At 40.3% G+C, this 14588-nt stretch overlaps 1 protein-coding gene across 1 annotated transcript in view; it reads right to left on the minus strand.

The window, feature by feature from the left end:
* Positions 1–2245: 2245 nt before the first annotated feature.
* The window catches only part of akap1b (A kinase (PRKA) anchor protein 1b), a 54978-nt gene continuing 42635 nt past the window's right edge, over positions 2246–14588 (minus strand). The window contains exons 6-11 of the mRNA XM_063030998.1: positions 14310–14489; positions 12157–12305; positions 11462–11529; positions 8748–8821; positions 7279–7341; positions 2246–3834 (exon numbers count right to left, since the gene is read on the minus strand). Of these exons, the coding sequence (XP_062887068.1) occupies positions 3772–3834; positions 7279–7341; positions 8748–8821; positions 11462–11529; positions 12157–12305; positions 14310–14489 (597 nt within the window). The 3' untranslated portion in view covers positions 2246–3771. The remainder of the gene's footprint in view (positions 3835–7278; positions 7342–8747; positions 8822–11461; positions 11530–12156; positions 12306–14309; positions 14490–14588) is intronic.

Below are 14588 nucleotides of genomic sequence, written 5' to 3' on the forward strand. Positions count from 1 at the left end.
CTGCAGCTCAGCATCCACATACCCTCAGTTCTAATCAACAAGCCCCAAAACCTGGGCCTCCGTACCTCCTTCTGCAACTAGATCCTCACCTTCCTCATGGGCAGACCAATCAACGCAGAGAGAAATAACACTTCACTGACAACCAACACCAGTGAGCCTCAAGGAGGCGTGCTTAACCCACTGCTCCAGCCTCAACTGTGTGGCTAAGCACAGTTCAAACTCCATCTCTAAATTTGCCAATGATTGTTGGCAGTATTTCAGATGGTACGAGTTGTTGTATAAGAGTGAAATAGACAGCTGGTTGAATGGTGTTGAAACAACCACCTTGCACTTAACATTAATAAGACCAAAGAATTGATCACAGACTTGAGGGAATACACACCAGTCCTCATTGAATGATCAGCAGTGGAAAGGGTGAGCAGCTTCAAGTGGGGCAGCACAGTAGCATAGTGGTTAGCACAACACTTTACAGTAATGGCAGCCTGGGTTCAATTCCTGCCGTGCCTGTAAGGAGCTTGCACGTTCTCTTCGTGACAGCATGGGTTTCCTCCCACAGTCTAAAGACAAACCAGCTGGTCATTGTAAATTGTCCCGATTACACTAGGATTAAATTGGGGGATTACTGGGCAGCATAGCTGGAAGGGTCTGTTTCATGTTGTATCTAAATTTTTACAAGTTCTGGGTATCAGAAGATTTATCCTGGGCCTAACATATTGGTGCAATTACAAAGGTGGCCTAGCAGCAGCTTATATTTCATTAGGAGCTCAAGGAGACTTGGTATGACACCCAAAGATTCTGCAAATTTCTACAGGTATACCTTGGAGAGCATCACTGTCTGGTATGCACTGGATCAGAAAAAGCTGCAGAAAGTTGTGAACTCAGGCAGCTTCATCATAGGCACTAGCCTCCCAAGCAGAGGGCACTTTCAAAAGGCAATGCCTCAGAAGTGCAGCATGTATTATAAAGGAACCCCACCAATCAGGCTATGCACTTTTCTTATTGTTACCACTGAGGTGGTCCAGAGCATTAACTATTTTTTTTTTGCAGTACCTAATTTTTAAAACTATATTAATGTATGTCTTATGCTACTTCCATTTTTTAAAATTATGTATTGCTGCCACAGAAGAAGTGTGTAAAACTACAGCAGTATTCCAAGCATGATCATTGGTGGTTACAATTTGAACAATGTATGACAGTGCTGATAGCTACTTCTAAAGAGAAGCCCCATGAAATACTAAAAAGCTGAAGAAAGTGCAAAGAGACAATTGACCATCAACTGCAAGATGACTGAATGTATGGCTGTCAAAAACACAGAAATGTAAACTGAAAGTGGGCAACAAAACAAACGTTTAAGTTTAACTACTTAGGGAGCACAATAATATTTGACAGTATGGTTGATGTTGAAATTAGAAGGATTGGGATTGCTAAATGCAAGATACTAAAGAATAACAATTTCTATGGGTACGAAACTCTGTTGTGGCGCTATGTTCATTCCACACCAACATATGGGAGTGAATGTTCGATAATATCAAAGCAAAGTGAGGTTAGAGTTGAAGTTGTGGAAATGTGATTTTTGAGGAAAATGATGAAACTATTGTGAAGGACAGTAACAAATGAGGACGTGTTGCGAAAAGCTAAAGAACAGAGCAGATATCAATCAGGAAATGGCAGCTGGAAGTTCTGGGATGTACTACGGAAAGAAGCTCGAACATCTTGCAGAGATGGCAAAAAAAATAAATCGATGGAAGGAAAAGTTGAGGTTGACAGCACATGATATTCATGAGTTACATCATGGGATGGACAGGCAAAAAGTGAGCTTATTGGAACTTCAGATTAAAGACAGATGGAAGATCATGATCACCCATGTCATGCAACAGGACAACAAAGATGAGTTGGGATGCAACAAATTGGAAAGTTTAGAGGGACCAGTTATGGGCTGAAAAAGAATAAAACTGCAAATGTACTGAGTTGCAGGCACAGGCAGGAGGCACCAACTTCAATCCTGCAGGCCAGCTCCAGCTCACTCCAGGTTTTTCTTCATTGAGATGGGTAGTCAGAGCTGCTTGAGCTCAAGTGCTGTACTGTACCCATTCACTCTGCAGAGCTTAATTTAAAAACAAAACTCACGACACCACAGATGTGCAAGAATGAAGATGGTGCCTGCTGTCTTGACTCTACAAATGTGATGTCTGGGCTTGAATCAACATTACTAACAAATTGCAACTCTTCTCAGTGGGTTGAGTTTGCTAAATGACTTTACTGCATTACAATTGCAGAAGATATCCACCCAGTGTGACATGAGAAGTTTTGATGTTGTCCAAGAGATTAGATAAATACCAGTCTTAATTATACAAAATTGCATGGATACTGAAACCCCAGTTATAACCCAGCTGAATTAAAAGGCAACTGGAAGCTTGTAGGACTTTACACAAATTAGGCTGAAACATGAAACTGTGTTGAGAAACAAAGTATATTACACATTGAATGAAAATAGATGTCACATACACAATGAATAAATAGTCTGATATACTTGGTGTCTGGGGCTAGTAAAAGACTTGTCACTTTCAATATCAAAGCAATGTGGTAAAAGAGGTAGAATGCTGGGATAACAGCAAAATCCATAGATGACAAGTCTTTACAAGGCACTCAAAATCCCAAAAACAATTTTATCACACCACAAAGAAAGCAAATTCAAAGATGAACCATGAGGTAAATTAGATGAGATTGAAGCCAATGGGTGATTATTTGATTCAGCACATTATAGCAGCTGTTAATTGGAAGGATAAACCCAGGATACAACTTCAAAGCAAATTAGGCTGCATAAGCAAATTAGCAGGTAAAATATTGCAAGATACATTGAATCACTGTGCCCAGTTATAATTACATTAACTATCAAAATCTAAAACCACATCTTGGCAAGCTAGGGCAGCTAGCAAAGTAGCTGGCTTAACAGCACTATAATTTTTGGAACAAAAGGAGCAATAAGCTTCCTCCACCAACCACTACTGGACAAAGGATCATTCCAATGGCCAATATGAATGCAAGAAATTATACAGAATTTCCCCCAAAACATACATTTTGTAAATAGTAATTCATGTTATCTTACTGCGGTGTTTGCCCCATCTAGGTATTTTAAAGATGATTCTAACTTATTACGGAATCTAGTCTCTTGGGATTGTATATTAATATATCACAAGGCTTTGGTTTTAACCTCTGAAGGACAGCAGTTCCAACAGCAAAGAAGCATCACTTCAGATTGTGTGTGAACATCCTTAACCCACATTGTATCACACCAGAAGATTTTTCTAGCTGATGTGCATTAAATCCTCAAATCAGTAGAGAAAAATCATTTCAGTGCCTTACTGGAAGTACAGAATTACAAATGACAAACAAATGAGAGAAGCTCCAAGCTACAATAAAAAAACACCACACAAGCTGAATTCTGTCAGTTTTTTTGGATACTTTTTACAAGTCTGTACAACCAAGTAGCAAACTCATTGATCACAATATCATTCCATTCAAGTAATCTAGCAAAACTATTCTGTACAATGACAATAAGATTTCTCTTAAATATCAAATTAATCAGACATGACAATTGAGTGACAATCACTTACCTATAGATTCCATAACTTTGAAAAAGTCCCCTTTATGTACTGTGAGATCTTACAAAATATTAATACAGTGACTTATATACACATCTGCACAGCTAGCAAATGATTGAATTACAATGCAGTGCAAAATGAGTTTAGAAAAATGGCTTCCAGCTGCAGACTAGTAGCTCTCCATCCATTGTGCATGTCCTTTTTCCACCAGGAATCTATTTAACAACAGGACCTAGAGGGGGAAAATGAAAAAGATTATTCACCACAAGAAACAGAGGTCACTTCCTACAGCTCTCTGCGCATCTCCAGGTGTGAGCAATATAGCCTTTACAACTTAAATTTGATCCAATCGGGTGACCCATACATCACAAGGAAATGCTCCACCGTTTCATTCTGGCTGATCAATTTTTCCTCAGCCCCAACCTCCTGCCTTCTTGCCCATATCCCTTCATGGCCTGACTAATCTGCCTTAAATATACCCAATGACTTGCCTCCACAGTTGCCTTTGGCAACTAATTCTATAAACTAACTGCTCTCTGGCTAAAGAAATTTCTCATCTCTATTCCAACTAGATGTCCCTCTATCCAGAGGCCATCACCTCTGATCTTTGACTCCCCCACCACAGAAAACATCCTCTCCACATCCTTTCCATCGAACCGTTACCTTAATTCAAATTATGATTTCAGCACAAAAGCTCTTGGAAATTTAGGCTACGCCTACACTACGCCGGATGATTTTGAAAATGCCGGTTTCGAGTAAAAACGATAGGCGTCCACACTAAGCGTTTTTCAAAATATCTCCGTCCACATTAGGCGGATATTTGGGCGAATCTCCTCCTACTGGGCATGCGCAGGACACACAGAAAACAAGCGAAAAGGAAACAGTATACGGTGCGCGTTTGTCCAGTTACAGAGTAGAAAAACTTTGAAGGAATTGCTCTTGGCTCTCGCGCAGGAGGACTTAAAACTAAAAAAAACAAATACTGGAGTGTATGGAGGCAACCGACAGGGAGTTCACGGACAATATGACCCGGCTGATGACGAACATTGAAAAACTGACCAACTCTGTTGCATTAATAAAGCACCTTGTTAAATGTACTGTATAAAACATGTCTGCATCAGTGTTATCTTGCATTTCCATACAATGTTACATTAGGCTGTTACACATCTATTGTCAGAGAAGTACTTGCATAAATAGGTAAAGCACCTTCATACAAGCAAGGACAGAAAACAGGGCAAAGTGAATATACTTATTTATTCAGTAAGCTATGGGTCAAAGTATTTGGTGAGTACATTTCTAACTCTTCTGGCTTCAGTCTTGTTGCCGTCTGTTCTGAAATTGTTAGGTTATGTGGGGGGTTGAGTTCAAGAAAACAATGAAATGCCGTGCTGTGGCCATCTGTTCCGGCACGTCATGGCAGCATTTTTAAATAGTCAAAAAAGCTCACTTTACAATTTAACTCTCACCCCGTTCACACCAACTGTGCGTTATAACAGCCGTACGGCAGTGCTTGCGCAGTACCAAGCAGAAGCAGAAAAAGCATTGTTGTGTTGTTGTCATAACAACGTTCTTAAATCTCTCTGCTTACCCCATACACACTACAACGGATATTAGGCGTTTTCAGATTTATTCACCCTGGAGACAGTTTCTGAAAACCTCCATTTTCAGGGGATGAAAACGCCATTTTAGTGTGGAAAGAGGGTCAAAACGAAGAGAAAAGGCTTCATTTTCAAAATTATCCGGCGTAGCGTGGACGTAGCCTAAGTGGACTATAGCATTATGATTAAACCATTAAGCTTTCAATACTTGCCAATATTTGACAAAGAAACATACTTTATTGGATATTATGCACAAGGACTGTATAAGACCATTAAGACATAGGAGCAGAATTAGGCCATTTGGCCCATTGAGTCTGCTCCGCAATTCAAGCATGGCTGATCTTTTATGCCCCTTTAGCCCCTTCCCCTTCTTCCTGTAACCTTTGATGCCATGTCCAATCAAGAACCTATCAAGCTCTGCCTTAAATACACCCAATCATCTGGCCTCCACAGCTGCTTGCGGAATAAATTCCACAAATTCACCACCCCCTGGCTAAAGAAATTTTTCTGCATCTGTTTTAAATGGACACTCCCGTGTACTGAGACTGTCCCCTCTTGTCCTAGATTCCCTTCGGCCCCAAGCACACATATAGGTTCCGGATGAGCTGGGATTTGCACCTTGACTGGCGAACTCCGAAGAGACCAGTACTGGAATGGTTTGCATATAGAATGACTAGCTGTTGTTTACAATAAAAGTGCCTCTGGCACAATGGAAATGCAGATTATTTCTACTGCATCATGGGGTTCCAGCTGTCACCTGACACGTGCACTAAAACCCATACCTCACCTTTATAATTCTGATTTTTAGCCATTAGGAAGAGATGTTTTTGAAGCCTTAAAATTCAGAGAATGCATTTTTAAATGTCAAGACAAATAACTGAAGATCATTCAAGGAAAATTAAGATACCCATTACTTTCTACAACACATGATGCTGCTACCATTAAGCTCATTTGATCAATGGTGGCTCCCAGCAGCTAAGTGTCAAGTTCCATTCCACCCCCCCACCCCGAGCTTCTTTCAACAACTTTCTTTTGACACTTATTTACATTGGGATAACTTACAGTAGCCAGTTACTGGTTTAGGAACAGTTATTACCCATCAACCATCAGGCTCTTGAACCAAAGGGGATAACTTCACTCACCGCAACACTGAACTGTTCCCACAACCTAAGGATTCATTTAAGGACCCTTCATCTCATGTTTGATATTTATTGCTTATTATTTTCTCATTTTAGATCTGCAGTTTGTCTTTTGCACATGGGTTGTTTGTCCATCTTTGTGTGCAATTTTTCACTGATTCTATGTTTCTTTGTATCTACTGTGAATGCCCGCAAGAAAATGAACCTCAGGGTTGTGTATGGTGACATATGTATCTTAATAAAATTACTTTGAACCTACCAACTTATCTTAGGGACAGGAAACCAGATGACCCAGCAGAAATTCAGCCATAGAGAGAACATGCAAACTTCAGCGTCTGAAGTTACAACTGAACCCAGCTACATTAAGGTGCCACCATATTGCCCAATACTATATGAATTTTGTGCAATTGACAACTTAAGGCATTAAAAAGACCCCCGATGTAATATCTGACAGTTAGGAATAAACTTCTCAAATCCTTGAGATTACAAAACAGCCAAGAGAATGAAAGTGAATGAGGAGTGGCTGCTTTAACACCAACGATTCCGGTTCAGTTCTGACCTTCAGTCTGAATATTGAACTTGACTCTGGGTTTCCTCGACCACACCAGTTTTCTCCCACATCTCAATGACATGCTGACTGGCAGGCTTGATGTTCACTAGATTACTCCAAGCAGAGGAGAATTGGGGTGGAGTTGATGGACATGCATGAGGAAATAGTTACTGGGAAATAAGTGAGGAAAAGAGACTGCTCTGAGCTAGCTAAATAACCTAAACATTGAGGATAAAATATCAATCCTTCAAAAGGAAGCATTGCACCTCCAAACTGCACCATTTTAGTAACTACATTATTTATTTTCCTGACACCATTTCCTTTCCCATATACAGCTTAACACTTCAGATGAGACTAAGGGCCTACAAGGAACAAGGTATTTGACTCACCTTATCACCAGCTATACTCCACAAGTGTATGAGAGGTGTACCACTGTTGTCATAACCAGTTACCTGAAAATAAACAAACAGCAATTTAATCTCAAGACCAAAATCATTAGAGTTCCTGAAACTTTATTTTACAGCAATGAACAGGCCCTTCCAACCAGCAGCTCACCTATTTAACCCTAGCCAAATCAAAGGACAAATATACAATTACCAATTACTAACTGGAACAAGGAAATGAAGCACCTGGAGGAAGCTCCCATGGACAAAGATGAATATAGGAAAGTTACACTAGTCAATTAGTTTGCAATTCTGTAACTGATTTACTGACCTTTGTTTCATGCTCTGAATGCATAAGACCAGCTTTTATATTATATTGACCATACCAGAATGAATTCCGCTCTGATATATAGCAAGCACTTCCTTGAAATCTAAAATAATCAACCTCCACCCCCCGCACAGAAAATCCAGTAGATTCAGAGATAAACTTGTTTCTAGAAACAATGCAAATTGAAGCCACTTTTCATTAACTGAAAAAAGTCACATATTTGACTAAAATTAAACGGGGCCCCTGCCAACCTGTGAAACACAACCAAGTTTACCAGAGCAAGATGTAGAAACAAAAAGTGGAAATAATTTTCTGGGCAAACTATTACAAAATTGCTGGAATCCAAAGCTATGGAATCCCATGTCCAAAGTTCCCCTTTATTCATTCTGTAAACAAGGAGACAGATTCTCAAACAGGAGAAAATCTCATTCAGGATTTCTGAGCTCCACTTTCTTCAACATTGCTCAAACCCAATTAACAGTAACATCAGAGTGATAGGACTATCAAATGGACTGGAACAGGACTGCAAGTGGATGTTAAATCTGCCTCCTAGAATCGATTACATGAACAGTCTATTAGTAGTTAATATTTACTTGTCAAGTAGTCTCAGATCAGAACATGGCCCCATGATGAGCAATAAATGGTCACTGGGTCTACATTCTATAAAAAGATGAGGTGATCCCATTAAAATTTATTTATTTATTTGCAGGAATGAGCTCTCCTCTGGTTGTGGAATCAGAGCTCAGAAATGTGACAGTAACGAAATTGCTTCACACAGACATTTATGAATCTTTGGAATTCTCTATAGAACCATGGAAATAGACTTACCAAGCATTGTCTATCCAGGACAATATCTAAAAACCTACAGTTCTTTAAGAGAATACTAGCAAATAGTGCAGAGGTACAAGAATCAACATGACCTTGCTAATTGGGAGAGCTGCCACAAGCTGATAAATGGCTATTTTCTACTAATATTTTTTGTATTCTGATAGTCATTTACACATAGTGGAATTGGGACAAGGCATATTGCTGTGCACATAACTAGCAATGCTATTTGAATTTGCCTGGGAAACAGCATTCCTTAAAAATATCCATAATACCAGATTCCAAGTTCGGAAAGCCAGGTAACCTTCCAAGCAATTCTCACCTGGGCAAGTAAAGCTGCACCACGTGTCATTTCATCCATCGCAGCATTTGCTTCATCTGAGAAGTGGTCCTCACCTGTAAAACAAGTAACAAGGTCACAGATCTCTATTTGAAAGGGGGTCAGGTTATGCATCAACCTACTATAGTGATAAAATGCATGACTCCACCACGCCGGACATGCTATTTTCTCACTGCTGCCAACAAGATGGTGATACAGGAGCCTCAGGAACAGTTATTACCCCTAAACCATCAAGCTCTTGAACCAGTGGGACAACTTTACTTCTCCCATCACTAAACTAATTTCCACAACCTATTAACAATGCACTCTAGGACGTGCTGGGACAGTGATGTGAACCTGGGGTTATCGAGTGTTTTGTGCCTTTCACACACTCGCCCAGGTGACCCAGCCAGGGTTGATCACAGCCACCTGCAAGTTCACTCAGCAGCCTTTGTGATGGTCCTGATGGATCTTTTCTTTGCAGCCCCTTTAAAGCCAAGAGAGTAGGTTCTACACAGCGAGCAGACAGCAAAACCTCCACAGTACACCTGTATAGGCATGCATTGTGCCCTCCATCCCCGTGACACTGGTCTACCAGATCCTACTCACTTTCAAGGACTTAACCTCATATTCCCAATATTTACTGCTTGCTTACTTTTCCGTATTTACAGTTTGTCTGCACTGTCAGGTCTGATCTTTCATTGATTCTATTATGATTATTAGATTTACTAAGTATGCCCATAAGAAAAATCTCAGCTGTATATGGTGATCTATGTATTTGATAATAAATTTACTTTGAACACTTGTGAAACTCTAAAATATCCATGGGACATTACTAGCTACTCCAACATCAACTGCCCATTATTAAGTATGCTTGAGGTCATGTTGAACTGTGTAGGGAAGGAATTCCAGGATTTAAATCTGGAGACAATAGAAGAACAGCAAAATACTGCCATTGAATGAATGAATATAAATAGCAACTTGTATTTGCAACATTTGAACAGCTGGAGATCCTAAACCAGGATGGCAAACCTTTGAGTGTGCACCAAATTGACAATCTAAAAATTTCTTTCACATCTGATTATAAACTTCAGCAGAGATTATCATTGATTAATGAATTAGTTCAGTGATCCCCAACCACCGGGCAGCGGGCCAGTACCGGGCCACAAGACATGCGCTACCAGGCCGCGAGGAAATGATATGATTTGGCGATAGGAGTCAGCTGCACCTTTCCTCATTCCGTCACGCTCTGTTGAGCTTGAACGCACACGAGGTCATTATCCGTGCGTCATTCATGTCAGCACGGGAAGAATATCAACTCCTCCAGCTTGTAAATGATAGCAGGCTGAAAAGTATGTTTGACATAACATCTCTGCTGGCATTCCGGATCAAAGTCAAGGCTAAATATCCTGAGATAGCCATGAAAGCACTGAAAATGTTGCTTCCATTTCCAACATCTCTGCAATGAATGCAACGAAAACTAAATCGTGGAATAGACTGGACATAAGGAACCCCGTTCGAGTATCGCTGTCTCCCATCACCCCTCGATAGGACCGTCTTGTTGCAGGAAAACAAGCCCAGGGCTCACACTGATTCAGCAATATTGGTGCGTTGCAATGATTTTATATGTCCATACGAGGAAAATATGCACTGTGTGTTTAATATCCAAACGTTACTTAAAATGTTATGATGCTATTATAAGTGACTTATATAACCATATAACAATTACGGCATGGAAACAGGCCATCCCTGCCCTTCTAGTCCGTGCCGAACGCTACTCTCACCTCGTCCCACCAACCTGCACTCAGCCCATAACCCCCCCATTCCTTTCCTGTCCATATACCTATCCAGTTTTTCTTTAAATGATATCGAACCTGCCTCTACCACTTCTACTGGAAATTCGTTCAACACTTACTTCAAGTTCCCCTGTCCTCCCCGATAATTGTCTTATCGCTATATTCATGCAAGGAAAATATGCACTGTGTGTTTAATATTAAATTCGTTAGATAAACCCTTTTAGAAACGAAATTGAGTGTATTAGCCACTTATCACCTATATTCCAGTCGTGATTAATACCACCCCCCCACAGAATCGACAAAAACGATTTTTTTAAAAATCGGCATGTACACGCATGCAGAAGTTATGCATGTGCACTGGTGCCCGCGCAAGGCTTCATGGTTATTGTAGTCTTTCTTGGGGTAAACATAACGTATTTGACTGCTACTCTTGTACGTTGGCGAGCCTACCCCCTCCCCCCCCAAGTCAGCCGGTCCGCAAGAATATTGTCAATATGAAACCGGTCCGCAGCGCAAAAAAGGTTGGGGCCCCCTGAATTAGTTCACTCAAAAACACTTAGCAGTAAATGTATCTTTTTATTATGGGTGGGATTTAAGAATCGAGGAGCAACACTGCATGCCAATAAAAATTTGCATGTACCATCTTGAGCATGCCTGCAATAGGTTCAGTACCCCTGCCTAGACTGATGTTTAGATCTTTCCCCTTCTAAACTGTGAAGAGTTGCCATATTGCTGAGTGAATTCTTGGGAATTTGGGAAGTTTTGGCGCTCAGCACACCAGCCCGGTTATTATGTAGACTGTAGTGCAAAAATTAAATATAAACTTGCAACTGAGGCAGATGCACTTGAGCAGCATACGACTTGAACTTACAGACAATTTTCCACTGTAGGCTTTGAAAAGGCTTGGCACAGACTTCTTACCTGGAAGGGGCATTATATTATCCAGTAGGACTTCAGTCCCTTGGAAAGGGAGTGACACAAAGTCAGACCTATGCAAAGAAAAAGTGTGAAAAAGCAAATACAAATGTTTGCATTAAACATCAATCTAACTTAAGTCTCAATTGGGGCTCAAATTGACAACCGTCCGATTCGGTGTGTACTCACCGAGCTAGGCAAGTACACAGAACCTAACAGCCAAGTTCTACAATTTGAAATCACCAGACCATATTACTGTTACAGACTTTTATGCAGCAATTCTAATTTTTTAATTAGGTGAGGATTCTTAATTTTCCAGATATCTAAATAGGCTCACAATTTCAGCTAATGAGGACCCACTTGGAAGATATTTCTCCCACTGATGCATCTGCATAAGTAATAATGGCAAATATGTAAAATTTATATTTTAAGAATGAAGCATACAAATTAACAATGATTATTAGTTGATCTGAGGCGCATGATCGGAGGAAGAGTTGGCAACCTCAAAATAACATTAACATTTATCATCCATGACTTGAAATGGGTAAAATAATCAATTTTGATTTAGCTGTATTTTGAGAATGAAAGCTGAGGCACTGTCTTGACGTCAAGTACCTGGCTATAACACCTAAAAATAGATTTGGGCTCCTACTGGTTTACCTTTGGTTGAATTGTATGCTTAAGCACAATAGGTACATCACCTGATTTGTCGTAATGCTTCAATTTTAACTCGTTCATAGCCGCCATAGTCAACGTAACGAATTTCAACTTCATTTGTTTCTTCGAAAAAAGCAACCACTTGTGCCCTCCACCAAGCCCCATCTACTGCTGGAGCTGCACAAATTATACCAACTGTAGGAATAAAGAGAAGCATGCTAAGTTGTTTTTGCAACCGTGTAAAGGCAGTGAAAGCAAACATTAGTTACGCAAGATGTGGTGCTTTAGTAGGTTATGATAGATGAACAGTGATGAGAGCAGACCTGCAAATTAGATCACTGCAAGTTCGAACTATGGGACTGAGTAGCACCACCATAATTATGAAAACCACATGTTGTACTGCAGCACCAAACCTGCCCGTATCATGACTTGTATTATTATCCTTGTGATAAACAGCTTTGACAGCATAGCCATTGCATTACTTATCTTTCTCTCCTGCATTCAGTTCTTTCCAGACTCTACAACTCTCCTTCACACTTCAGGCAATTAACAATGGGCAATTAACTGATCAATCCACATGCCATAGCAATACAGGAGGAAATCAGAGTACCTGGAATAAAATTTTGTGGTCATAGAGAGAACGTGCAGATTCCATACAAAGGTCATTAAGAGCTTAAGGAGATTTGGTATGTCGAAGACTCCAGCAAATTTCTACAGATGTACCATAGAGAGCTGACTGGCTATATCACCACCTTGTATGGAGACTCCAATGCGCAGGATTGGGAAAGAGCTGTAGAAAGTTTAGACTCTACCAACTCCATTATAGACACTAACCTCCCCATCGTCAAGGACATCCTCGAGGTGGCATCCATCAGTAATGATCCTTACCAGCCAAGGTGTGCCCTCTTCTTACTACCATCACGCAGGTGGTACAGGAACCTGAGGCTGCGTGAACAATGTTTTACAAACAGCTTCTTCCCTTCAGCCATCATATTTCTCAATGGTCCATTAACACTTTGTCCTTTTTGCACTTTATTAAATAAATTTCTTTTTGTAAGAGTATTTTTTGTATTGCACTGACCTGCTGCAAAATAGTACATTTCACAACATGTCAGTGATAAACCTGATTCTGAGATCAAGACTGATGCTGGCGTTACTGGAGCTGAGAAGCAAGTCTACTAACTACAGTGCTGCCTATTGTCACACTGCAATCATGCCCAATTAGATAGCTCTGCTGTCATTTTCACAGCCAGGTTGCCAACTCTCGAGATAATGAAATAGAACATGCCACTGGCAAACCATGCAAAAGTTAGACAAGTGCAACGTGCATCCACAGAAGCCAAGTTTCTACAGTATCACCCGACTCCTAGAAAATGACTGCACTTAACGGCACAGCAGCACATCATGCTTTGAGACTGGCCACCAAATTACACTCAGCACCAAGACTGACAGTGAAATAAAGCACTGGCTGCAAAGAGACAAGTGTTAGAAATAAAACCAACACTGAAAGTTAACCCTGGAGAAGCCTGAAGCAGGGAGGTAGTGGGATACCAATATGATAAAGCAGATTTAAAACAAAATATCAATTTGCAATCCTTCCTGATGCATTTTGAAAAGAGCAAGGGAATTAGGCTCCCTGACTCGAAGTCAGCAAAGCAGCAACTCCATTGGTGGGGGAGGAAGGTCCATAGGGCTTTATAAGATACCATGGGATGTTTCCTCAGTGACACCAAACCACATGATTCCAAGATACCATAACTGGTTAGAAACATGCGGGATGGAACTGGGCATAATATACAGCACAAAGTTGAACGATATAGGTAGCATTTAATGTTGCCAAGATACAATACTTATTTCTTCCATACACAACGAATGGCAAGCACCATGGCAATTTATCATTGATCTTAAAACTAAAGCAATTCTCCAAATTCAGTGGTCAGGTAAACAGTTTTTAAACTTTTTGCTTATTTACTTCTTAAAGACTCCTAGATAAATAATTTGAAGTAGCAACTTGAGAAAAGTATACAAGTAATGCAAATTTTGGCTAATACCATTTTCTGGCCCATGTACGTGTCAATGAAAGACCATTGCACGAGATGAGTCCCATGGACTGGTCACTATGTTTTACATTACACAGCTTCTACCTTACTCTACCTTAAATTCAGATTATGTCTACATTAGCAAAGAAAAAACACTTAACTTCTAATGGAGGTGTCAGTGTTGGGATTCCTGGCTGAGAGTAAACAAGAAACATTTGTTGATCCATGCTACGTAGTACGTGGCACGTCGGATGAGTGTGCTGCTGCAGGAACATATGCCCTGCATTGACGATATTCACCACCAGCACTTCAACGGACACAGCATCCGGAAGCATGAGCTGTGCAAAACAGTTAAATTTAAGCCACTAAAAACAAAATTTGTCAAGTCAATCAATGTACATTTACACATCTAATTTCAAGCTTTCAGGCTTGGCATG

Source organism: Mobula hypostoma, chromosome 23 (assembly GCF_963921235.1).
Source record: "Mobula hypostoma chromosome 23, sMobHyp1.1, whole genome shotgun sequence".
Classification (NCBI taxonomy): domain Eukaryota; kingdom Metazoa; phylum Chordata; class Chondrichthyes; order Myliobatiformes; family Myliobatidae; genus Mobula; species Mobula hypostoma.